Genomic DNA, 27,608 nt, shown 5'->3' with positions numbered 1-27,608 from the left:
CAACTGGAAAGAGGCAGAGCTGGTGTTCAAACCCAAGTTTGTCCCTCAGGCCAACACCCCACACTGCTTTGGGAGTGGGCATAGTGTCTTGAGGCTTGCAGGGTGGGTCACAGACACTAAAGCAGTGTTTTCAGTGCTGGGGACAAAATCTTTGCTAGCACTGAGTGCTTTTACTGGGTGCTAGTCCCCTCACTAAACACTTGCATTATATCCCCTACATGGAATTCTACAAAGTAGAAATTTTAGGTCTCACAGATGAAGGATCAAGCTCAGAGAGGTTAAGTAACTTGCCCAAGGTCTTATGACCAGAAAGTGGCTGAGAAGCCAGGATTTGAGCCCTGGTAGCCTGGTGCCAGAACCCACCCCATTAACCACAAGCAGAGAGGTTCTTGACATTCTGATCCCATTCATTATGTGGGAGAAAATGTTTCTCTGCTGACAAATTGTTAAGTGGAAATTTACCCTCATTTCTCCTGAGCCTTATGGGTGTCACTCTTAAAATCATGTATTCAACAAAGTGCCTTCTAAGTACTGAGCCCTGTGCATGCTGGTTTTATTGTGATGTGTATATTTGTATGACAATTTAGTGTCATGAGTGATATGCTAGAGGTGTGCCCAGGGTATGGCTTGTCACTTACTAGCTGTGGGACTTTGGGCAAGCTTCTTAACCTCTCTGTTTTTTCATCTGGGAAATGGGAGCAATGGTGTGTGTCGGCCGTGAGGGTTAGCTCTCGTGTGTAGGTGCTTCACAAGATGCAGAACTGTGAAGGGCAGGCATCACAAAGCAAGCAATAGCTAGAAGCAGACTCCAGATAGGCCTCAGTCTCCCGGGTGAGGGTGGTGGAGGTGGTCTTGGGACTTTGGGCCAAGTGGCAGAGTGGTGGGACTGGGAATTTTAGACCAGCATGGCTTTTCCTCCGCGGAGCTCAAGCCATCCACCCAGGTTTTGCAGGCCAAGCAGGCTAGAAGGGCAAAGGGATAGCAGGAGTAAGGGAAACGAATGCAGTGCAGAGAATAGAATCTAGGGCAGATGGGGAGGGGCATCAGGGTGGGAAGGGGCTGAGAAGGAGGGTGCACCGAGGACTGCAGGGCAAGGAACTGGCACAGTAAGGAAGAGTCTGGAATGGGAAACAACATGTGGGTAGGATCCAGAGCGAGCTGGGGCCAAAGCCCTTAGTGAAGGAAGTGGGGCCCCTCTCTCCATCCCAGGCCTCTCTCCTCTCCCCTCTCCCCTCTCCCCACGGGGCTCCTTTCCTTGCTGTAGCCTCAGGAACTCAGCCAGAGGGGGCAACCACTCTCCATCCCCCAACCCAGACTCATTTTCCTGGGGCCCCAGATGACTAGATAGACTTCATTGGTTTCGAGGTTTTCACAGCTAATTTCTGTAAGGAAACACACACAAGGGGATGTGCCACATTCCTGAAAGCGCTCATGGTTTCTTGCTGACAGGTTCAGTGCCCTTCTCAGAAGGCAAATGTTAGCACCAAAGGGCGTCTGCCCTTTGCTTGTATTACCCTCAGCGTGGGGCCCAGTTAAGACTAACACCCTCTCCTCCCACCCAGTTCTGCCTGGAGTTTGACAAGGGGCCATTAAGGTCTGAAGCCCCTTCCACTGGGAGGAGAGTGCAGCAGGCACCTGTCGCATGGGGCCTCCTGTGCTGTGCCGTAAGGGCCACATGGGTGGGCACAGTTTAGATGACCCAAGAACGCAAGCCTCAGAGGTGAATGAAAGACACTGGTGTGTGGTACTAGGCTAGCGGCAACTGCGGAGCCTCAATGCCAGGCCAACCCCTGCCTCTGCCCACAGCATCCCTGCATGTTCCCCCTAACTGAAGTGCATGGGCCCAAAGGGGCAGCCTCCTCAGTGAGCCATGCCCACAAGAAGCAGCAAAGATCTCATTCAGCTGTCAAGTGGAGGGAGCCGTGGTTGAGATGGTCACGCTCAACCTGGACCCTGGGCTCCAGAGGGCACAAAGGCAAAGGCACAGCAAGGAGGCACCCAAAAGACAGGGACTGAGATGGTTTCTCAGCAACACGCTTCACTGGGGGACTCAGGGATTCCCGCCCTAATCCCCTGGACAAATGAAACCAAGTCATCCTTTTTCAGTGAAAATCTGGGAAATACCATTTCAGGTCAGAATGGTTTCTGTTTTTTTTTTTAAAAAACTCAATTAAATGTGGTATTTACAGGTTTGTTTATAATTCTTATGTTCTGTACAACTGCACTGAACTGAGTGTATCCTGGAAGGAAAAGAAGTCATTTGGGTTTCTGGGTCAGGAGTATCACCTTAGAGTGATTCCACCCAGCAGAAAGAAAAGACAGGAGGCAGGTTATTCATATGCTGCTTTATTTCTGTAAGGATACACTGAAACGTTAGATGATAATAGCTAATGACAGAATGTAGAAATGAGGCATCAGCTTCTCTAACCACTCCTACAAGAATGTTAGTATGTATTGTCATTACATGTTTACTTTTGATACTGTCTCATTATACTATGTCATATAATAATGTAGAATACAGTTAATCAGGTGATCCTGCATTTCAGGTAAAGCGGTAGATAGAAATCCAGATTTCCTCTTGAGGATAAGTCCTAGGAATCACAAGAGAAGGGACTTTACAGTCCTCATTAACACAGGGACACAGAGCAGACAACTACTACGTTACAAGGAATTCAACTCATCACTGTTGGGAAATGTCATATCCATGTTGATGACAGCCCTGGCGCCTGCTCAACTCCCCCTCTAGAGTTTGGCGGTTACTTTTGTAGGATGAATTTCAACACTGCAGGAACATCTGAGGGGGGCTAAAATATTTTCATGCAAAGTTTCCAAACCCATAAACTATTTTACTATCAATTAAAAACAAAAAAATTTTAATTAAAAGCAATAAAAAGGACAGCAGGGTTAGTTTTGTTAAGCTTCCAGAAGTATCTGTGGTGACGATGTTGCTCTGAAACAGGCTCGTTTTCTCAGGTCTGCCTACACTTCCCAAATCACCTGCATGTTCCATGCTTTAAAGTAGGAACACTCAGAAACATGCCACACAGGGAAACCAAACGTTAGTACGGGGATAGGTCAGTTTAGAATTACAGCTAAGTTCAAATGTTAATTTTCTGGAAATTCATGTTAGTCATTTGAAAGCACAAAATAACAAAAGGAAGGGCAGAGTTCTGATGAGGAAGTTAAACCATGCATGTCAGTAAGTTCTTTTCCTGCTCACAGAAGAGGGTGAGCAGTGAGTTGGAGCAGCCGCTCCGACTCTGGCATGTTGTGTGTCTACACGGTGGGTCCCAGCTGAGGCGTGAGAGGCAGCTCAGTGGGCGCTTTATCTCCTATGCTTCTTGCTTACATCACTAAGTGGCTAAATGATTAGCACTTTTCTGCTCTATGAGAAACATGCAGAAGAGTCAATCTACCTAAGTTTTTTTTTTTAAATTGCAGCTGGACAGAAATTCACTTTGCTGCAGGGTTGCTTTTTGCTAAATGCTAATATGATCACGGTGTGCCCTTATTTGAGTAATACTGTAAAATGGGAGAAAAGATGGAAGGAGAACTTTAAAGAGGGGAAAGACCACTCTTCCCCTATTGATGGTAGAGGGCAGAAAGTAAGGACACAAAGAACAAGATTCAAATGCCATTTTACAGGACAGGAGCCCCTGTCAATTTACAGCTTTTTGGCACAGTCGGGACAATACACTTGCTCCTCGTGGAAAACAAAGCGCTTGTTGGCCAGATTCACGGAGCATTTTTTGCAGTGGAAGCAGTAGTCGTGCCAGGATTGTCCTTCATAGGCCACCACACTGGAGCCTTTACCAAACCCTGGGAAAAAAACAAAAGAAGACAAGAAAAACAGCTGAATGAACACAGGTAAGGAAGCCACGATTCAGAGAGATAAAATGACGACCTGCCCCACTCACAGACCGACAAGCACCGCAAGAGCCAGTGTCTGCCTGGCTCCCAGACCCCCTCCTCCACTCCATCGTGCACAGTCCCCCACGCCGCCATTGTCCCCCATGCCGCCGCAACCCTGCTATGGCTCTCCAGGACCTGAGAAGAAGCCGGAGCCCCGCCAAGGGCTTCCCTGATGTAAAGACCCCACGTTCCCATGCCACCGCGCTATTGCCCTGTGACTCGCACCGACCTCCCAGCATAACCAGTTTCTTTGATTTAGGTCAGGGCCATGGCATCAAAGTGGCCACCAGGAGGCAAACTTGGGCTGTTCGTGGGGTGTGCACTTACCGGGCCTCGAGGAGCTGCTAAGCTTCGATTTTTTCTATAAAGAACCACCACCCACGAGGGACAAGTCCTCTCTCCACCCGGATGCCTGCCCCGGAGGTTGGCGCTGGGAAACAGGGTGAGAGGCAAGCGTTTCCCGTGGCACACTGGGGGCTTCCTAGCTTTAGAGACTGGGTGGCTCACTCTTGACACAGTCCTTTTCCCTGAGGATGGCAAAAGTCTTCTCAAATGTACATTTCAAGGCTCCCCGGGGAGATGGGAAAATTGGAGGCAAGGGAAAGGGCCCAGGGCACGTGGATCGCGGCCGCGAGATGAGGAATGAAGTGATTAGCTTTGCTGATCGCAAAAACAAATGAACAGAAAACCAAAAAAAAAAACCCTGCCAACAGTCACCTCTGAACTAGCCTTCAGTTATGGGTTGTTACAATCCCAAGTTATCACTCTTCGGCCTCCCCTCCCACTTCCCCTACCCTTCTCCACCCTACCCCACCCCCCTTCTTTCTACCCTCCTCCCGCCCCTCCCCCCAGAATCCCCCTGCAACGTAGCATTGCCTGCCGGTGATGGCCGGCAGGTCTCAGGCTTGTGAACGCTTGGCATTGTTAGTCAACAGTAGTCAGGAAGTGTTCTGTATTGCAAAGCCTAACCTGGCCTGGGGACGAATCCAAACTCTTGGGGGACCTTTGGGATGACAATAGCAGGGGGAGAAGGGCATTCTCTGGGGGCCTTTGTGGATGAAACCGACGACAGGAAAATGAGAGATGGTTACCATGCGCAAAACCTAGCCTGGCAGACTTAGCAAGGACTCTTTAGCCTACCAGTGATGGGGTTCTTGCATCCAGCACACTTCTTGGCCACAAAGTTCTTGTAGCAATCCACGCAGTAATACTGGTCCTCCACAGCGGTGAAACGCTGCCCAGCCAGCTTCTTAGAGCAGGTAACACACACAAAGCAATCGGCATGCCAGGGCTGATCCTGGTAAGTGATTCCTCCAGATGTGATGGCCTAGACCAGGGAGTGTAGCACCGGATTCAGATTCAACAACCATTTTGTTGAATGCCTACTGTGTGCCAGGCACCGTGCTGGGCGCTTTGGTATACAATATCTCATTTAATCTCCACAGCAGCCATGGGAGGCAGGGGCCATTATTATCCCCAGTTCACAGATGAAGACACCAAGGCTCGGAGAAGGCGAGCCCCTATGCGAGGTTGCACAGCCCCTAAGTGGTAGAGGCAGGCCGTATGGGCCACCCGCACCACGGAGCTGAGCATGCGTACCGACAGCCGACTTGGCTGTGGCACTGCTTTCTAATCCATGGTCTCCTCATCTGTAAAATGGGAATAATAATTCCTACGTCACAGGACTGTCGTGAGGATGGAATGGGATAGTGTGTGTGGAAGTGCTCTGCAAACCATCAAACACTTCTGGAAACAGCGGTCAATGCCGAACTCCCTTGAAAGCATACCTTGTTGCACTTCACGCAATGCTTGGCAAACTTGGTCTCATGGCAAGTCACGCAGTAGAAGTCCTCCCCTTTAGGGAAGAAGCTTCCAGTCCCGATGACTTGCTTGCAGTTACTGCAGGTGAAGCAGTCTTTGTGCCAGACGGTCCCCTTGTACTCCACGTTTTGATCTCCTGCAGGAGGAAGCAATTGGATGGCCCCACTGACAGGCTCTGCAGGGTGCTGCATCCACTCAGCCCTCCTCCCCAGACCCCTAGAGGTGAGGGGATGCAGGCCCTGCAGTTACTGGCCTCACACTTCCAACTAACCTACCTGTGTTCTAATTGTGCTTGTGCCAACCCGGGATTTCTGTCATGGGCGGGGACCCCAGAATTATTATTTTAGGATCCGATGCCTGAATCCCCCATGCCCCCACCTCTATACCCTGCGTGCACTTAGACATTAAATCAGGGACTGACTGGCCCGCAATGACACCCTGAGGAAGAAGCATGCTTTCATCACTTACTACGCCCAAATGAGAAAGCGCTACATACTGTTCACTTCATTCTCTTGCCACAGGCTGTTCTCGCCAGTGTTCTTTAGTCTCCGAGTGTGTGCGTGTGTGCGAGCATATATGTGTACGCATATATACGTGTATGTATATGTGTACATATATATGCTAAGATCTCAAAGCAGCTCAGAGCAACGTTAGCCCCACCGTGACAAGCAAGCCCACATCACATCTGCCCTTAGGGCCTCCTCCCTGGGAACCCGGGGTGGGAAGGGGGCAGTACCTGCCACAATGGCCTTGAAGCACCCTTTGCACCTGGGGGAGTCCTCCCGAGTGGTGCACTTGTTGCACAGGATCTTGTTGTCCTTGGCCACAAAGGTCTCATTGGCCAAGGGGTGAAGGCACTTGGCACAGCGGAAGCAGGTGTCGTGCCAGAAGCGGTTCTTATAGTGCACCTCCTGGAAACCAAGCAGACGGGGGGCTGCCATGAGGGGTGCTGGGGGCAATGGCAGGAGCCCTCCCATAAGGCAGATTTCCCCGGGACTGACCACTGAGATGACACAGTCCCTTACACCTGGGACGGCCCCACAGTGACGGTTCTTATGAGTAATAAGAGGGACAAAAGTAATAGGATAGGATAAAAATCTCACAATTCTTAAAATGTTTAGAATGCAATCAAAAGAGCTGGCAAGGACCTTGGCACCCGTCTGGTCGAGCCCCACATTAAACAGCTCAGGCCACTGTGGCCTGGGGAGTGGAGGAGGCTTCCTTGAGACCTCAAGGTGGCTACAGTGATGCCGGGAAATCCTCCCAGCCAGACGCTGCTGCCATGGTTGCGGGGAAAGGATATTCCGAAGCCCAGCCCTGCCCATTAAGATGTGGGGAGGTCCATTACCTTGGAGTCCGCCCCGATGGGCTTGCGGCACTCCACGCAGGTGTTGGCACAGAACTTGTCAAAGCACTTCAGGCAGCAGTGGTGACCATCCTTCTGCACATACTTCTTCCCCTGCAAGGGGTCCCTGCAGTAGTGGCAGTCAAACTTCTCCGCCATGGTGCCCACCTTATAGCTGGAGGGACCTGCGGGGGCAAGCAGACAGGACAAATGACCACCAGAAACGCCCCAGCACCCAGAGGCACCTGTGCAATGCTGCCTTGGAGTCCATGGGGTCTGGGAACCAGGACCCAGCTTCGCCTTCAGCACAGCTGACCACCAGGCACCAAGATAACAGATACTTCAACTATGATTCCAGGAACAAAAGTGCCCCTCAGGGCCAGAAGGCTGATGGCCAGTGACTCCCTGGGGAGATGGTAGAGGCCCCTGTTCGGATATACCACTGTGCTGATTCACAAAGGACAGGGAGGAGGAAAAGTGGATCAAAGCCATGTTGGCCAAGTCACCAGACAGGGGACAGGATACTGGGAGATGTGGCCAGGTAGTGCTATTGTGCCACTGAGCAGTGACCCGATGGAGTGGAGAGGTGTGATAGGGCAGGCAGGTGAGAAGCAGTTGTTTTACACGAAGTAAGAGTGTGGGGCAGAGGCTCAAAGGGGTGCAGGAAAGCCGGGGTCCCGCCTGTAGGCAGCAGCTTCTCTGAGCCCACTATGTTGTCATGAAGAAGCCTCTCCAGCCGCTTGTGGCTCTTCCTCCTTCACTTTTAGAGAGGGTAGTATCCTCTAGAGGCCTCCCATTCCTCCTATCTATAAAATTCTAGTCATCAGCAGGCACCTAAGTAATCCTTGTTAATTTAAAATGTTTAAATTGACTTTAGGAGAAAAGTGTTAAATTCCTGAATAGATCCTAAAGAGGTTTGTCCAAGACAGTTTACCAACTTTTGAGGCCAGAGCAATATAGCAAGAGACAACTTACGTACATGGCATTGTCAATTGGTACAGGCAAGTTTGGTAACCGTGAATTATCTGTTATAGTCATGGGTGGCTTTGTGCCTAAAATTCAATCCCTCCCTTGATTCAAGCAAGTGAGGATCAATATGCTCATAGAATTGTAGCCAGTGTTATCATTTGGGATATATGCTGTTTTAAAAATTATAATCTTAAAATAGAGTTTGGAAAAAATTATTCCAAGAATCCCTTCCACTCCCTCCGTGTGAACACGGTCTCCCTCCCCAGCGGCGGCCCTAGACAACACGCCTGCAATCCCAAGCATTGCTAAGGCACTCTGTGACTCCCTTTGCCAAGGCATTTCCTATAGAATTCTGCCACCTAAAAAGGTACCAAATGTGAGTTTCAATTAAGCTCTCAACTTCTTTAAACATATGCTAATTTGTTCCTCTCCCCCTGAAAAAGAAATTTACACGGGTAAATAGATAGCAATTATTTCATTTGCACAGAAAACACACAAGTGAGACTATTTTCTAAAACTATCCACAAACATGGTTATTGTGCTAGCAAACATCCAGTGTAATTTAGAGAGAAAATAAATGAGCAGTTGCCTGGTACTCACCACAGCTCTTCCAGTGACTGAACAGCCCCAAACTGTCACTTTGGGTTCCATTCTCAGGTTTTTTTATACAAACACATGTCCAAGTTATTTGGATCCTGTTGCCATAAGCAACCAAATAGCAGAGAGTGAGCTAAGGAAACCACACCCTGTGTCTGAGAAGCCGCCTGGGCAAAGGCTATTGAACTCTCACTCAGAACCAAGCCTCCAAACAAGGGAAATCAGGCCACTGGAAGAGCCACAGGGCCTTCTGCCTCCTGCTAACACATAAACAGACCCCCCTCATCTCTAAGGAGCTGGCAGATGAAGCAGATGAGTGACATTCTTGTGCAAGGACAGTTGCTTAGGACAGTTGTGTCACAATTAAGAGACTTAGCAAGTCCAGAGAATGATTCTTTCTTGCACTTTTCTCTAAAAAGCAAACTGTGATGTTCCTTTATATAATGGGTTAGAAACAAAAACCAGAGACACAATGGATGCAGGGCCTGTCTCTCTGAAATATGTACTGTTTAGGCAAGGCAGCTTTCAACCTGCTTTTAGCCTCCGTATCTATGAATTACCTGTCACAGTGAGAACATATGGAAAATCACTCTCCTTAATCCATTCTTGCTTGTCTTTCCCACGTCACACAGAAGCCTTGTCTTAGCTTTGCCATACTGGTATTGTGCCCTCACAAAGACTTGCTTTCTTGTTAAGGGCTGAGTTGAGAAACCAAATAAAATCTCCAGTAACAGCCAGTGGTAATAAATTAAATTATCAGCTGCTCCTAAATCCCATTTGGCAGGAAAACAGAATTTGTAAGATTAGACAGCACTGGCTTCCTGCATGCCTAGTAACCGTGGCTGGTTTAGCCTTTCAGAGACTATCTTCTGGACCATACTTGAAAATCCCTCATTCTCTCTTATCAAGGTCTCTATTTAGTATACAACATTGAACCTACTCGCTCTAGTATCACTTGCTTTTGATACCTTTATAAGCAGAAATAGATTTCAAATATTTCTATTAAAGTACTATATAAAGTTCCACCTAAGGTGAGTCAAACCTCTCAGTATTTGAGTCCTATCTTTATGGTAAAAATACAGGTTAATTTGTGTCATACAGAAGAAAAAAAAACACTAGAAAACACAGTGAGTGCCATTTAGAAGTAGAGGTTTTGAAGAGAAGGAAAACTGCATTATGGGTCAGAGTACCTGAGAGATCTTACCTGCCATGTCTTTCACACATTAAAACCACACACCTTCAGAACTTTTTTATTACCAATGCAAAGTGCTTCACCATTTAGTCTCATAGTTCTAGAACATGACTTGCCCAGAGTTCTAAGCATCCAGATGATACAGTAATCCACGGCTCACCCGCGAAGACAGAAAAAACAAAGGGTGTTGAAAATGTCAGACAATGAAGTCACTGGCCACTATATAATTCCTAAAGTACACAGTCTTAAACCAAGCAAAAGGAAAATTAAATGAAACAACCCCAAGTTAATAGTATCCATAAGAAGAGATTCATCTAATGGTATTTTTGAATCCTAGCTGTAGGCAAGACTTTCTCACTCTCTAGTATGAAAACTCTAGGGTCACCTTACACCTTCTATTCCCCACCACTGTATACTTAAACCTATAGTCTGTACCCAGATGGAGAAACATTTCAAAGGGTATATTCTTTTCGAATTGATTTCTACAATTCACTTGAGTCCTTTTAATGTGTGTGGAAACAATTAGTGCAGATAAAACAGGCACTTCTAGGAATGCTGGATTTGTTGCCTAATAAGTAAACAGGCTAGAAATACTTACAGTATGTTCACAATGTGTATGTCAAACTCTTGAACGTTAGTACTTGTTTTGCCATAAATCAAGTGGAACTGCGGGCAACCTGAATTAGCTTATGTCATGTAGTTCTAACTTTATGATTATTTGTTACAAAAAGATTTCAAACCCTCACGCATGCAGTGTGCTCAGGATGAAGCTGGAGGAGATACTTACTGATCATACCACAACTTTGTATACAGTATGGACCAAAACAACCCTAAAAAGCCAGCTTATAAATGACAACGCTGAGACACACGTGCAAAGACCCTGTGTGGGCTCCCTAGGAGTCCGAGCTACTGTCGAGCTTTCACTTCATGAGGAGAAAAAAATTTGCACTTTCTTTTCTTTTGTTGGAAACAATGAGAAAATAGGGAAAGATGAAGATGGCATTTTACCTCGATTTTTTTTTTTTTTTTTTGAGACTGGGTCTCACTCTGTCTCCCAGGCTGGAGGGCAGTGGTGCCATCTTGGCTCACTACAACCTCCACCTCCCGGGGTCAAGAAATTCTCCTACCTTAGCCTCCTGAGTAGCTAGGACTATAGGTGCAGGCCACCACACCCGGCTAATTTTTGCTATTTTAGTAGAGACAGGGTTTTGCCATGTCGGCTAAGCTAGTCTCAAACTCCTGACCTCAAGTAATCTGCCCGCCTCAGCCTCCCAAACTGCTAGAATTGCAGGCGAGAGTCACCATGCCCTGCCACTATCTTACCACTTCTTTTGGGCTCTGTTTAACCTTACAGAATAATATGTACTTAGGCATTTATCTCTTAGGGAGTAATTTTTTATCCCCTTAGCGATTTCTAAGTACATGAAATGTGAAGGCTTTTAATCTTCCAAAACTTCTGGATATGTCTGCCTTGACCTATTGTTGTTATCTGGGAATGGGCATGTCAGCCATCATTGAAGGAGACATTTGCTACATATCATCACAATGCTTCTTCCCTTACCAACTGTCTTTGTGGACAGCATGTTTGCCCTCGGACAGCTCTTTGACTAATTTTAACGTCTCGGTATAGCCTTCATCTGTTCATAGTAGGGATGCTAGAGTAGGTATTAGACATGAGCACAGCTGGAAGGGGCACCCCACTCAACCAGGAATGTTAGGTGGCCATCAGGTGAAGGTTAGGTGGTTGTTAAACTCTCTCTCGCTCTAAAATAATGATTGGTCGAAGCTGGCACCAAGGAAATGCGGTTCCCAATAGACAGAAACACCTGAAACTGGTGATCAGCCACTTCCCTGTAAGATCTCAGGAGCTGGGTGAGTGGGCTCAAGTATGAGCACTAAGAGGCAAAATGGTGGCGTTCAACTGGTATAAGACCTACCTCTAGGAATGTTCCACTGCTAAGGGAAACACTGCTTAGGGGAAGCATGTGTACAACTTCAATAAACAGTGCGCACGCGGCCCTTCCCGAGTGATGGCAGGCCACTGGGCATGTGGACAACAGCCCACCCCAATGAAAGAATCAGAAGAGAAGTAATATAACCCCTTTTATATGCCAACATATAGAGGCCCAGGTCAAAGATCAAACCATAAACTTGAATCTCTCAATGAGCCTGTTTGGTCATCTTCCAAGTGTACTTTCATTCCTGCTCTAATTTTTTTTTTTTAAACAGAGTCTTACTCTGTCACCCAGGCTGGAATGTAATGGCGCTCTCTGTTCACCGCAACTTCCACTTCCCAGGTTCAAGCGATTCTCCTGCCTCAGCCTCCCAAGTAGCTGGGATTACAGGCGTATGCCACCATGCCTGGCTGATTTTTATATTTTTAGTAGAGACAGGGTTTCAACATGTTGACCAGGCTGGTCTCCAACTCCTGACTTCAAGTGATCTGCAAGCCTCAGCCTCCCAAAGTGCTAGGATTACAAGCGTGTGCCACCACACCCAGCCTCCTGCTCTAAAACTTTTTAATAAACTTTCAATTCTGCTCTAAACTTGCCTTGGCCTCTCCTTCTGCCTTGTTCTTCCTTGAGGAGGGAAGAGCTGAGACCCACACAGATTCCCTGCTAACATACTTTGGTGCCGAGTGACTTGGATACATTTCCTAGTGCTAACAAGTGGTTTGTCTATCACAAAAAGTTCTGCCCATACACAAGGAGCCCCAGTACTTAATCCAGGGCCTTGTATACAGGAATCACTCAGTATATGCCTGTTGATTGACAGATGGAGATAAATTACCATAACCATGTTTCTAAAACTTCCGGTATGTAGATGGTCACTAAAAGTGGTTTCTGATGCAATTATCTGAGCCTCTTATTTTGTCCATACCAAGCCTATTTTAGGACCACACTGATTTCCTTTCTGTAAGGACTTCTCTTCTTTCTTGGGCCAATTCTCCTCTGCTTTCATGGACTTATGAACCTAATGCAATATGACATGCTATTTCCTGATTTTAAAAATCATTTCCTATGACCCGTAAGGTGCTGAAGTCTAACCTACACCTCAGGGTCACATGAATGTCCCCTAATTATCTAAGAGAGAAAAAGCATCATTTTTAAATAATTTAATTTAAAAATTGACTTAAACGTTTTATAAACTTAGAATGCAGTTATAAATGTGGCTGGGTGACAAAATTTTAGATATTTATTCCAAAAGGGTAGCCTGACTTTCTATGCCTGCTTCAAAAGACACGTCATTTTTCACTTAATAAACAAGCTGCCTTTTTCAGAACATTCCTGAACTACATCCAGCATGCTGAGAGGTCCCTAAATAAACCTCAGCATCTTAATTAAAAGTTCTGGCTTTCAATTTAATCATGTACACAGAAGAGTAATATAACATTATGACATTTTTCTCTTTTTCACTATAAACTTCTCAATAGAGATTCAATTTGTATTTAATAAATCTTGCTTGTGGTCTTACATGTATTTTCTCATGTATTTCTTCCTTGTGTTCATTTTCTCCCACATGCCCGAGTAGCTCAAATCATGAATATTTAAGGACAAAGTGAGTAGGCAGCATTTTCTTATGTGCTTTCCCTGAAGGGTGTAATGTACAGTGTAAACAATAAACAACCCAAATGGAAAAAAAAACAGGCTATTTCAGACTCGTTCATCACTAAATCCAACATACCACTACATTAGTGACTCCACATATAAACACTGGCATCTAAAGAAAGGGTATAATGCTTTCCTCAGAACATTCACCAAATGGAGCGAAGCCTTAGCCGATGAATAGGACACTTGTGTAGCAGACATGCTAAGGCACCTGGAGGTGTTGTCAGACATTTGGGAATAAGAACCTAAGTAGCTGCAATGAGATGGAGCTCATGAGTCACGGCTGAAAAGTAGTTTTTCATACAATTTCATACAAAAATCAGAAAGTGTTTTTTCCTTTCAAAATAGAACGTGTACAGAATGATTCAATGTTATTAGCAACTTCACTGGTATGCTGCATTTCGAAAAAAAATCTTTTTGGGGTCATTGATACATAACTAACGCCATTTTAGATTATATTGGGTGTCAGGAGGGCTCAATACAGATTATTAAAAGAAAAATTATGTGCTACTGAACTTCCTGCACCATTTTGTCTGTCTGAAGGTTTTTCATAATGTTGCACAGATTATGTACAACACATCCCCTCTTTCATATGGGAAGAAAGCATCTCTGACCCGGCAGCAAAAGAGCATGAGTCCTTTAGTTTCTCCAGTTGTGCTGAAGCAGTAGGTAGACATTTAGTGGTCCTTAAAAGTACAAAACGTTCAGTTTCACCCTCACCCAAATCTTCTGAATTTTAAAAAGCCAATCCAGTTTCATTACTCTCCTCTCACCCTACCCTCCCATTTTCCATCCCTGCCCCAAGAAAAGAGGGGCAGGCTTGTGTAGCCCACTGAGCAGTGGCTGGTGAAGGGAATCAACGGCCATGTAATATGGCAAGTGACCTGATTCCCCCTCCACAACCCAATCCTTGTCTTTGACTTGAAAGGCCAAAGGGTAAAGAAATTAAATCTACATAATTTTGCAGACTGAAAGTCTTCAATGTCAAGAGTATACATTTTTTTTGTCCCTGAAATGTCCTCTCAGTATAGGGACAGTCACTAAAAATAGATTTGCATCCAATTATCCTAGCTTCTATTTTGCCCATACTGAGCCCATTTCAGGGCAACACTGATTTCCTATGAGGACTTCTCTCTCTCATGGACTGATTCTTCTCTGCTTTCATGAACCTATGAACCTGATGCAATGCAAAATGCTATTTCCTGATTTCAAAAATCATCTAAAAGGTGTAAATAATTTGTCTCATTTAGCCACAATTATTATAGCCTCCAGACTTACATACACAAGAATGACATAAGAATGTGTTGCAATTTAAGAGCCAAGGTTGGGTAAGCTTTTAAACTTTCTGTCACTATTCTGTCACTTAATTATTAAATACAATGAAGAGTTACTTTACCAGGTAACATGCATTTAAGGTTCATCAGGACAACTAGTACAGCTGACTAATTTGCTTACACCCAGAGAATGTGTATCTTGGCTGATAACCACAATCTCAAGCATTTGGTACCATGTTTGTGAAACAGTTCCTGAGGGTTGGGGAAAAAAAAACACAACTGTTGAACAGTTGGGAACAGGGAAGACATTGCATATTAATTCATTAAGGTAGGGAATTCCATTGCAGCATATCTACTTTAAAACCCCAAAAAGAGCAATTTCCATTGTTCAAATATTGACAGGCAACAAGTTTTAAAATATAATTTTTCCACCATGGCATGTGTATACCTATGTAACAAACCTGTACATTCTACACATGTAATCCAGAACTTAGAGTATAATAATAATTTTAAAAGATTTTTTCAAAAAAGCCATAGATAATGACTTTGTCTCTTAATCTGAAAGCTGGGAGACAGGACAAAATGCCTTCTTTAAATCCAACTGCCTGACTTGACCAGCTCCAAGAAAGGGAACCATTACTTAGGCAGTGGGCCACAGGGCCACAGCCACCCTCCTGGCTTCAAGGACTGGGCTTTTGTACCCTCAGCCCCTAATTCATAGATTTCTTGTCAGCGGCCAAAAGGCTTCCTTAATTGTAAGGTTACAAAACCAGAAGAAAATGCTCATGGCCTAAGGAATCCAAAATGTGCCCCTTTTTCTGCTAAAAACAGTAACATACTTATCACATCAAAAGGACCATAGCTGTTACTTTGGGAAGATTTAAAACATTGTCAGAAAAAGGGAAGATGTGTTAGGTCGTTGTGGACTTCCTTAGTTACAAATGTTCCTCCTTCCAGTTCCACATTTGATTTACCTTCTTCAAACACCTGAGATTTAAAGCACTGTCAAGATGAAGAATTCTATCTTAGAAAAAAGAAAACCAAAAATTCCTAAGCAGAAAAATCTTTCCTCACATAATCTCTTATAGTTTCAATGTAGTGGGAACATGTTCATATACATCCTTTTAAAATAAGCCACTCAAACTGTTAATTGTACTTGAACAATATTTTGCTTTGAAATAGCATGAAATGCAAAGGCAAAATAGAGACAAGCTATAATTTATTTACTATTCAGACAAGACTAAAATCGTTTCATCGAAAACCATCTTTTAGCCAAATGATGGATTCACTGCCCTAACAAAACTGTGCTCAATATAAGATAAAGAGCATTAATTTTTTTACCTGAGTGTCTATGGGAAGCCATGGCTCAGAAACCAAGTTCAGGAGCAGCACCTAGACCCGTCTTCCCTCAACCCCAGCTGATAAGGCTGTGGCTCATTTGTGAACATACATTTAAGGGGAAGCAGCTAACACAAAAATAACCGAGAGCAGATGTCCCACCCCTCCCCAGAGATCACAACCTTAATCCCACTAGAAAATTCTTAACCATTTTAGGTGATCCAAGGGAGAAGAATAGGACCCAGTAAAAATACCAAACGCTACATATAAATACCTGCGGGGCTACTCAGCATCCAAATTAGCTCCAGAGCAGAGAGGCCACATAGAAAGTCATGCCTGTACCGGAATAAAATTTGGACTCGGCTCTGGCATAGCTTAACACTGAGCCAACCTTATTAATCCACTTTATATGCCTCAAGAGCTTGCATTTGGCCCTATAAATAATACATTTCTGTGCTGTTAATGATAACAGTAACTCTAAAAGATAGACTTATGTTACCAGTGTAATTCAAGGAGATTAGACTCTATGAATATAGAGATTAAGGGGATTATAGATGTTGTCACTCTACATCCTCCTTGGTATGTTCCAGAGATCAGCAGACCACCGTACCAGAAAGGGGAGCGATTCTAATCACCCCACCTCCTTAACGGCAGGCAGCACAGAACAAGATGGGGAGACTACGTGTATCCCCACCACAGATACAATGAAGACATTTTGTCTGACAAACTCAACCTCTTGCTTTTCAACATCAGGGACAATAAAAGGAAAAATATGAATGAAAATAAAGACATCAACCTAACATGTTGTAACAGCTCAACAGGCCATCAGATGGCTGGAGGCTGGTCATTAGGAGCATGCTCTAGGAAAAGAAAGCCATCTTCTCCCAAATTCTTCTCTGGCCTTCTTATCTTCAGCCCCCTTTCCCTCACTCCTGCCTCACTGGCCTTCTCACAGAGGGCACAGGGGCCCCCATGGTTGTTCCTTCCACCACTTCAAGTCTGCTGGTATTGCACTGATTTCTCTCCTTGTTGTCTGATCTCCTGCTCTGCTCCATGAAGGCAGGGATTTAGTAGTGGAGCCCACTGCAGTGGCCCCAGAGCCTAGAACACTTTCCAGCTCCCAGGAGAGCCTCCAATAACGATTCCTTGAAAGAATGAACTAAATAACTAAAAAGTCCATCAAACCTCCAAAACACAGTCTCACCTGCAATCCTGAAGGTGGTTTTGGCCACTCAACTTTAAGGCAGGCAGCTGACCCTCATGCTGGTACACCTTTATAGCCACTGTCTTGTTGAACAGTGCATGTCACTGGTTTTGGCCCTATTCACCCATCTCCCCTACCAGGTTGAGGGCCAGGGCAGTGTTTTGCTTGTCTTCGTGTTCCTACAGCACAGAGTAGGTGAGCAGTAAATGTTCCCTGAATAAATCAATTAATGAGTTTCCCAATTCCTATGATCTTCAAACATTTAAGGAAAAGTTATTCTAAAAGGTAGCTGACATCAGTAACTCCCATTTAGCTAGAAAATGATACAATAAAAGCCAGGTTGTTACAAGCAAATTTATTACGTATTGGGGGGGAAAAAAAAGCCTGGGACAAGAAGAGACGCTACACTGTGCTCTCGCTCCATGCCTTTCTAGTCTCTTTCTTATCCAGCCTGATTAAATTATGGTGGGGAGATTAGCCAGTTGTAACACCACCACATCCCTAAAATAAACTGAAACTTTTCACCTGAGAAAATTCTCTTACTTTATTAGATGATTAACCTTAATGAACCCTGAATTTTTTATTTTAGTAAGGTATATTTTTAGGAAGAGCCCATGTATGTTGAAACGCCTCCCTTGCAGTGCTTGGTGTGCCAGATACTTTCCTTTAGGAAGTTTCAAGCTATGCATCGGTTAGTGTCTTATCGTAGCAAGTGTGGTGGTTCTTTAGGTTTCTGATCATTTTGAAAAGTGACAACAGAATATGGACAGACAGCCTTATGAAGGTATCAAAAAACAAATCTGTTTTGCCTAAAATAAAAGAGAAAATTCAAAGACAAGAGAATCCCTTTTTGACCATCATGAATTAGTCAGCTATGCCAGCCAGCATGGTCTGGGAGCTGAGCCCTGCAACAGAATTTACTCCAGTTATTTCCATTTCCATCAACAGGTAACTCTGCCTTCCTAAAAACTTCATGAAGCATGACAACTGCCTGCTTGCTCTGACATCTGGCCCTACTGCAGACATCCTCAAGGCACAATTAGACCTTCCACAAAACCAAAACACAAAAGGACCCCTGCATGATGAAAAACAATTTCTTAGGAATAATAGTTGGCAACTTTGTCCTGTCTCAGATCCGTGGTTCGGAACCCTTGCTGGTTATTTCACAGGTACCTGGAGTCACGGTTTTCATTGGCATCTGAGTCACTCTTGTTACACATAATAACATCCTTAAGAATCACCGTACTGTTTACAAAGCACCTTTATATACTATTGGTCGAGCTGGCTGGTGTTTGGTGAGCAATTCTCTTCCGTGTATGATGGTTACACTTCAGGCCTTCTAGTCTCATACTCTAGCAATATCAGGACAATTTTTTTTTTCAGTGAGTGCTAGGCATCAAACTCCCTAAGGTTCCCCTCCATGTGATCCTCTGTGAATCACTTACTTCAGGATTTATCTACACATCCTTATGTTCCTACTATCTACAGATGCATTATGACCCATTGTTGGGTTCACCTATAGATAATGCCACCCAGCCATTATTTTATTGTATATGACAAGCACTCATTGAACAGATGCCCTACTATGTGGTGCAAGATATTTTGCTGGTCACAAAGAATAAAATACAATCCTTACTTTCAAGTGTAACAAGATAAATATACAAATGACTGCCATGTAAGGCAGAGCTTGACAAATATTATAAGAAAGTTATAAAATGTTACTGAGATTTATCACAGGGAGAGATTACATCTGGTTTGGGGATCAAAAAGACTTGATGGATGTTATGGTATTTGACCTGGTCCCTGAAAAATGATTAAGACTTTGACACGGAGAGAAGGGAGAGGGAGTGTTCTAAGAAAAAGGTACCATGTCAGCTAAGATATGAGAAAAACATAGGGCATGTTCAAGAAGCAGGATGCAGCTGGGGTGGTTGGGGTGTGACAGAAGCACCAGATAAGGAAATAGTGGAGAGGAGAGAAAGCCACACCCGGAGGACCTTTCTGCAACTGGTGCAAGTGATGAATGAGATGGAGTCATGTAAGCAGTAATAAGAAGAGCAGATCTCCACCGGGGGTGGTGGCTCACGCCTGTAATCTCAGCACTTTGAGAGGCGGAGGTGGGCAGATCACTTGAGGTCAGGAGTTTGAGACCAGCCTGGGCAACATGGTAAAACCCCATCTCTACTGAAAATATAAAAATTAGCTGGGAGTGGTGGCACATGCCTGTAATCTCAACTACTCAGGAGGCTGAGACAGGAGAATCACTTGAACCTGTAAGTAAACATCATGCCATTGTACTCCAGCCTGGGCAACAAGAACGAAAGGGAGACAGGGAGGGAGGGAGGGAAGGAAGGAAGGAAGGAAGGAAGGAAGGAAGGAAGGAAGGAAGGCAGATCTCAGAGGAAGAGAGGAGGCAGGCAGACAGCACAGGGTACTCTCCAGTGAGATGCAAGGTAAGACTGAAAGAATGAGAGGCAGGGCAATGGGCATGGAAAGGAAAGACTAGATGTAAGGGACACTGTGGGACAAGGTTGCAAGGACTGAAAGAAGGGGAAGGAGCCAAGGATCTATCTGAGGTTCTGACTCTGGGTGATTGGGAAAATAATCGGGAAGGTGGGAGGCAGAGCTGGTGTAGGGAAGAGTGACACTTTTAGACTTCACAATGAGCTTCTTCTGAGATGTCAAAAATGAACCCCCTTTAATGGGATACCAGTTATCAAGGAGCAAGAGAGAACAGTAAGATTACAGTAGAATCACGTTTGTGGGATTTCTCAGGCTGCAATCTATTCCCAGCCTCTCTACCTCAGAAACACCACTGGGAGGATCAAACTTCAAAAGTTCAAAGTGGTGCAACCGAAGAGTCAAACATGGCAAATTCAGTGACCCACTTGGCCCACATTTCAGCAGTTTCTCATTCACAGCTGGACTTGTGGTCACCCTTCTCCCTTTACTAGATTTTTCTTTTCCTGAAGAAATTTCCAAATGGTTAAAAACTTGTTCAGACAATGACTAGCCATGTGTCATGACCAGGGGCAAGAGGCTGGTAACAAACTGTAATGGGGTCTTTGCCGATTTATCAGTGGTTTCATGTCCAGTTTTTAAACCTTACTCTTCTTTACTTCATGCCTACTACTAATAAACTAATATACTGCAAGTTTTTTTCTGAATATAATTTTGTCAGACTACTTAATTCCTCTGCCAACAATTTATCCTGAGTGAGTCCAACTGCAAGATTAAAGCAACTAGTCATGCACTATGATATGATGTGATTCAATGTTGAGCTCTCCGGAGTATTTCTTGTCCTATGTACTCTTGCCAGAAAAAAGCCCAGGACAGCTTCAGCCATCTCATGTTCCTGTCAATCTTTAAGGTGGGAAGAGTACTTTTTCCTACTGACAAGTCCAATTTGCAAAGTCACTGCTTAAATGTCACAATTCATGGCATACCTGTCAGAGATTAAAATGAAGGAGCACCCCTGGAACCCCAAGAGGGGGGATTTGGTCTTGTAAGATCCAAATGAAAGCAAAGCTGAAATTCGGCCTACCCAAAGGGTCTCTGAATCTCAGAGAGAAGGAAAAGGTGACTACGAAAGAAGAAGATCTGTTACAAATGAGATAAGATAAATGAAATAAAGGATCTTGTAAACAGCAAATCACCTGGAAAATGCTAATTAACTCAACTGAAGACCTGTTCATTTCACAGTTGATGAGGGCTTAGAAGTTCCCTTATAGTATTCACACGGAGATTACGAAGCATGGGCCATGGCCTCGTCCTTTGATTTTTGGTAATGTCATGATCAGTAACAGTTTTAAACATCTCTTGTCCCCAAAGTCTGCCCCCTTCCTGTGTTACTACTAGACTTTTACCAAGAGGTAGGAACTATCCCAACCACATCCTGTAGATACTTTTATGGGCCTATAACCAGAAATCACTACCAGGAAAACACCAAAAAAAGACTTTTGGAGCATACCTAGGATTGTATTTTTCAAAAAACAGAAGTGGCAAAAAAAAGTAAAAGAAGTAAAGAAAATAGAAACCAGAAGATGTTTTAGAAGGAAATATGTAACATAAATACAGATTCTCGAATCAAAGGAAAATGTTTCAAGAAACTGAGAAACTGCTAAGGATAAATCCTTGCCATATTTTAGATGTTAAAATTCTCTTCCAGTCTATTTCTACCAGCTACTTCTGATATATCTGTTTTATTTCCATGTTGCCATGTACCATGACTCAAAACACCCTTTTAATCATGCTAAGTCCTGGCATTCACCAAACCCACCTTTTATGAACATTTCAAGCCTCTGACAAATGCTTGAGGGCTAAACATTCCATGACCCTATTCTATAATTTACCCCGCTGGTTAATATCCATAACAGGAAAGAAGAGCAAATCAAATAAGCTTCCATCCATGCCCTTATTCTTAATGCTGATAACTGAGATTGACTGCCTTGTTCAGGGATGTTATAATTCATGAGCTCTGCTTCCTGGTGTGGAACATTAAGGCTAGTAACATACAATCTGTATTTACCAAAAAACTATAATTAATACATTACTTTATTATGCATTGGTGTTTTAAACCCCAAATAGGAGATAGCCCTAGAATTCAAGGTAAAGGTTGAAAAGACTCAGGAGTGGTTCTCTGGGGGTTTGGTCAGTAGAACATCTGAACTTAACATGGTGCACTGAAGTGGAAGTGTGAACATAGCAGGAGGAAAGAGACCAAGCTGTGACCTGGATGTCACTCAGGAAGTCTATATTTTGTTAGGCAACAGCATTGTCTATTTTGATAGCAGGGGAAATCCAGATTTCCAGAGGACTGAAAGTACATAAAGTGAAAGCTCACTTGGCTCCCACCTGCCAAGCTTCCCTGAAGGCCATCATTTGACTGCCTGAGCAGTGTCTTGATTCAAATTTTATGCAGGAGTACATACAGGTGGACAGAGGAGAGTGGTGGCCCATAGTTATTTGCATCTGAGAGAGCAAACAAAAATAACTTTCTATGGAAGGAGCTCTTCTGTTGTGCCAGGACAGGCACTGTTTTGTGAAAACTCAGCTGCAGAAGCAGAGTGATCTTGGTGTGTGACCTGCCATTAGGTTACCTCCCTGAATGGCAGCTTGTCTTCCCTGTTTGTCTACCTATGCATGGTGAGGACAGAGTATAGGCTCCTCCACAAGTTGGAGAGGCGTGGCAGACCTGAAGATAAACTGGGCCAAGTCTGTGGGTGTCTCCACCTTCATAAAGATCCCACGATAGAGTTGGAAATGGTCTTAGATACCACCTAATCCAATCACCTCATTTTACAGATGGGAAAGCTGAGGCCCAGAGATGGGGGGATGACTTGAGTTAACAGCCACTCCAGGTCTAGAAGCTGGGTGTCTGGGATCTTTACTCATGACAGTGTAAATCTCGGGAATGCTACGTACAGCAAATGGGGTTCGTTATGACTTTATATTAATCAACAGAGGTTAATCTGGTCACACACCCTGAGACTAAGGGACAGTTGTGTGTCTTGAGGACACATTTTGCAGATTCTCTCATGCAGCACCAAGAGTCCAGTCAAGTTATCTCAGCCACAGTTAGTTACGGTTAATTCTGGAGTCTCTGAGCCTACCCTGGTTCAGGAGGCTACCTAATTCACGAATTGTTCTTTGCTCAATTAAACTCTATTAAACTTATAAAAAACAAAGTTTATGGATAAACTTTGGCTGAGATAACTTGGAAGTGGTAGTTGACACAGAGCCGAGAGAGATATGGACTAGTCTGGATGGAAGCAGAGGCTCTACCTAAAACAGCTGACACTTAAGGAACAAGAGTGAATGATTTCAAAGCCCTTGAAGTCAAGCAACAAGTTCACCATGCCAGGCAGCAAGTACATGAAACAGAATGACAGGAACACGAAGTCCAGAAAGGAGAATGCAAGGAGAGTCTGCAGCTAGAGGAGCAGAAGCAGCCAAAGGACATGTACTTGGAAAGATCACACCCCATTCACCTCCCATCCCCGCCCTTCTTGCTCATTTCCAATCAGTGTGATAATCAACAAGAACAAACATGGGAAATATGTACCTAGCTAAGTGTAAATAACACCAGATTGTCTAAGGTACAGAAAAGAAAACAAGGAGTGATTGTCCTATTGCTTTCAATGAAATTCAGATAAAATGGTTTAGACTGGACCATAACTATTTTTGAAGGCTTCCCTGAAAGAAATTTAAGGCTTAACTTTATATGAGATTGGCTGAACAATTAAGATGGTTAGTTCCAAGACAAATAATAGGAAATTTGCCCTGAGGTTAGTATCGGTGTATCTATTTTATAATGTTTCAAGAGAATATAGCGCAGTGGCTAAGAGCATAGACTGGAGCCAGATTATTGGGATGTGAATCCTGCCTCCACCACTTACTGGTTGTATGACATTGGCAAGTTTCACTTAACTTCTCTGTGACTAAATTTGCCCATCCGTAAAATGGGGATGATAATAGAACCTATGTAAGAGGGTCATTGTGGGAAACAAAGCAGTAAATATTTATAACATTTAGAACAGTGGCTGGCACACAGTAAGTACTAGATATTATTATTAATTCAACTACATGCTAAAAATGTGGCTGACCCAAAGAGCAGATTCCTACAAACAGAATTTATCAAGTTTACCAATTCACAGGGGATAGGTGAAAAAGAGATAAGAGCTCAGGATGTTGGCCAAGAGCCCAGCTGCGAGGACCATGAGACTGAGGAAGTCTAGGGCAGCAGAGAGCAAAACTCAAAGTCCTAGGGACTCAGAGGAATTGGCCTCTAGCAGCTTGACAGCAAAGTGGAGATAGCTGTGGATTCAATACGGGTCAGAAGGGTTTATGAACAAATGATTGAGACCTAGGGAGAACAAATCTCTGCTCTCTTGATCCTCTAATGAAACAAATACCCAATAGGTCTAAGTCACCCGCCAGTCTTGAGTTGGGGAGGGTCTTCCCTACATCCTCCCTGCCAGGAAAGGGCCCAGTTAGCTCAGTGGATGATTAGACCTTTTCTAGCTAGAGTCAAAAATTTTCCAACACAACAAATAAGGGTCTGCCTTATGAGCACTAATTCATCAGGTATGCCACCCTTGGTTCACATCTCTGAGCTTAAGTTGGCCTATGAAGGCCAAAAATGAAAAGAGGCTACCTATATCCATCAGGCAGCTCCGCCAGAATGCAGATTAGCTTCGTATTATATGAGTTAATTCTGAATAAATGCCAAGGGCATGGATCTGAAAGACCCTATTTCATCAGCCACTTACAGAAAGGACTCAGCAGCTCAGAAGATGAGGTTGTTTGTGCTGAGACATAGCCTGGGTGAGTACAGCAATGTCCAAGTTCCCAGAGGTGGCAGAACCAAAATATACACCATCTATCCAAATCTTGACCAAAAATACGTTGTGGTCAATTCACCCATAACCACCCCAAGATGAACTCAGGCTAAAGCATCTAGAGTTGGGACGAGTGTCAGAAAACTATTATCTAACCAGCGTGTGGACAGACCAGATGCTGTATGTCTGCAATGACCCAGCACCTTACATTCCCACCCAAAAGAAACCCTGGATCTCTCAGTTGTCACTCTCCATACATAAACAGTTAGTGACTAGGAGAGGAGAGCCTATATTTTCAGGTCCACAGATCTCATCCCAGAGCCCCAAAGCTAATCTCCTCCCATGAGGATGGGCTCCCTAAACCCTGTGCCTCAGTTCACCGCAGGAGAACACAAGGAAGCAAACAGGGTCATATCAGCCTAAGGAGTCAAAGAGAGAAAGGACACACTGGTCCAAAAGAATCTCTGTGGCTCCATATCTCCTCTCCTACTGGCACAGCCTGAGCAGGGCATGCAGGTACAATATCTCAAATTTTTCTTAGTTATTTTACCCAAAAATTTATCAATCAGGGCTTCATTTGGGTTAATAATCTTCCCTTATAAAATGAAAAGATCCAAGGTGAGTGTGAGTGAAGGTGGCTAAAGAACATGAAGCTCTTTGTCATTATAGAGATAATATGTAAAATATTTGAGAACGAAAACATTTCTTAGGTGAAAACTTAAGAAGTTGTTGTTTTATATGTTCATAATGATTCTTAAAGTTTCCATGTTCATGACTTCAAGTTGTTTTTCTATGTTATTTTATTTACTGAGCTATAATTTACACACCTGTGCTTTGGGAGGCCAAGGCAAGAGGATCACCTGAGGCCAGGAGTTCAAGACTAGCCTGGGCAACATAGCGAGACCCCATCTCTAAGTCAAATTTAAAATAAACAATTTATATATCATAAAATTCACCTTTATAAAGTGTACAGATCAGCAGTTTTTAGTATATTCATAATGTATACCAATCATTACCACTATCTGATTTTATGTTTTCATCACCCCAAAAGAAACCCTGGACCTCTTAGCCATCACTCTCCATACCCCACCCCCACCCCCTGGGAACCACTAACCTACTTTCTGTCTTTATGGATGTGCCCCTTCTGGCAATGGAATCATGCAATATATGGCCTTCTGTGACTGATTTCTTTCACTTAGCATAATGCTTCCATAAAAACGGAACCACACAATACGCAGCTTTTGTGGCAGGTTTCTTTCCCTTAGTGTAGTGTTTTCAAGGCTCCTCCACGCTACGGCATGCATCAACATGTTACTTCTCTTTACAGGTGAATAACAGTCCATTGTATAGATACACCACATATTGTCCATCCATTTGGCAGGTAATGAACATTTGGGTTATTTCTACTTTTCAGCTGCTATGAATAATACTGCTATGAACATTTTTTTTTTTGCATGGATTTCCAAAGATGTATTTTTGAAGAGGTGTGAAAGAATTCAGAGTGAAAAGTCTTCCTCCCCTACCTATCCCCAGACACCTACTTCCCTGTCTCCATTGATAACTCATGATTCCAGTGTCTTCTTTGTGCTTCTGGAGATTCTGGGCTTAGAAAAGATAGGCAGCTATATATATATTTTTCTTTTTCCTTTTTTTTTTTTTAAAAAAAGATAAATGGTATACTATACATCCTCTTCTGCACCTTGTTTTTTCTATTTATTCTACTGCTAGTTCTATTTATTCATATTTAGAGAATTTTCCTTGTCAGTAAAGAGCTTCTGGGCCGGGCGCGGTGGCTCAAGCCTGTAATCCCAGCACTTTGGGAGGCCGAGGCAGGCAGATCATGAGGTCAAGAGATCGAGACCATCCTGGTCAACATGGTGAAACCCCGTCTCTACTAAAAATACAAAAAAATTAGCTGAGCATGGTGGTGCGTGCCTGTAATCCCAGCTACTCGGGAGGCTGAGACAGGAGAATTGCCTGAACCCAGGAGGCGGAGCTGAGATCACACCATTACCATTGAACTCCAGCCTGGGTAACAAGAGTGAAACTCCGTCTCAAAAAAAAAAAAAAAAAAAAAAAAAAGAGCTTCTACTTTTTGAATATGCACATAGTGTCCAACTGTGTAGCTATTCCACAATTAACCAGTCTCTTATTGACAAATATTTGTTTCCAGTCTTTTCTTTTGTTATCACAAACAATGCTGTAAGAAATATATACTTTTTTGTTCTTGTTGTTTGAGATGGAGTCTCTCTCTCTCTTTCTGTCACCCAGGCTGGAGTGCAATAACATGATCTCAGCTCACTGCAACCTCTGCCTCGCAGACTCAAGCGATTCTCCTTCCTCGGCCTCCTGAGTAGTTGGGATTACAGGTGCATGCCACCATGCCCAGCTAATTTTTGCACTTTTAATAGAGACAGGGTTTCATCATGTTGGCCATGCTGGTCTTGAACTCCTGACCTCAAGCAATCCACCCACCTCAGCCTCCCAAAATGCTGGGATTACAGGTATGAGCTACTGTGCCAGCCTTGAAATATATACATTTTTATAAGATAAGTAAAAACAATAGTAAGTCAGTTTAATCAGATTGGTTTCTTCTAACCCCAAAAAGAGATCAGCCACACTAAAGGAATAGGAGTTTTGATTTACAAGGAAAGGGAGAGAGCAAAAGAAACAGATGAAAAGATCTGGATTGGCTCAGGCAGCACCCACCAAAGCTTACTGAAATGGCGCATTTTTGTTCATGCAGAGAGGATGCCACCTGGAAATCCCATACCAACTATGGGAAGGTTACCCTCAGCTAATCAGCCACCCAGACGGGAAGTGCCTTTTGATTCCAAATCCACGCTCTTTGCACCAAAATCCACAATGCCTTGCCAATGAACTAAAAAAACAGTAAACTCAGCAAAACGCTGATACTGACGGTGCACACAGCATAGCCTCAGGCAGCACCACACCATGATGGATTAGTGGCGATGGAGACCCTACTTCTCAAAATTAAAGAGGCACCT

At 43.9% G+C, this 27,608-nt stretch overlaps 1 protein-coding gene across 28 annotated transcripts in view; it reads right to left on the bottom strand.

The window, feature by feature from the left end:
- Window positions 1–2,330: 2,330 nt before the first annotated feature.
- FHL1 (four and a half LIM domains 1) overlaps window positions 2,331–27,608 on the bottom strand; it is a 66,037-nt gene continuing 40,759 nt past the window's right edge. For 8 of the 28 annotated variants that reach the window (XM_078364125.1, XM_078364123.1, XM_078364122.1 and 5 more), the window contains 6 exons: window positions 7,082–7,263; window positions 6,470–6,644; window positions 5,700–5,869; window positions 5,053–5,239; window positions 4,240–4,439; window positions 2,331–3,819 (listed from right to left, as the gene is read on the bottom strand). In XM_078364125.1, coding sequence (XP_078220251.1) covers window positions 3,736–3,819; window positions 4,240–4,439; window positions 5,053–5,239; window positions 5,700–5,869; window positions 6,470–6,644; window positions 7,082–7,237 — 972 coding nt within the window. In that variant the 5' untranslated portion in view covers window positions 7,238–7,263 and the 3' untranslated portion in view covers window positions 2,331–3,735. Of the gene's footprint in view, window positions 3,820–4,239; window positions 4,440–5,052; window positions 5,240–5,699; window positions 5,870–6,469; window positions 6,645–7,081; window positions 7,264–8,647; window positions 8,685–9,204; window positions 9,311–16,059; window positions 16,148–27,608 lie in introns of those variants that run through there. The other 20 variants (XM_078364130.1, XM_078364120.1, XM_078364129.1 and 17 more) reach the window with 10 other exon arrangements.

Source organism: Callithrix jacchus, chromosome X (genome assembly GCF_049354715.1).
Source record: "Callithrix jacchus isolate 240 chromosome X, calJac240_pri, whole genome shotgun sequence".
In the NCBI taxonomy this organism is placed as follows: Eukaryota; Metazoa; Chordata; class Mammalia; order Primates; family Cebidae; genus Callithrix; species Callithrix jacchus.
This window is presented reverse-complemented; position numbering and strand designations above follow the sequence as displayed.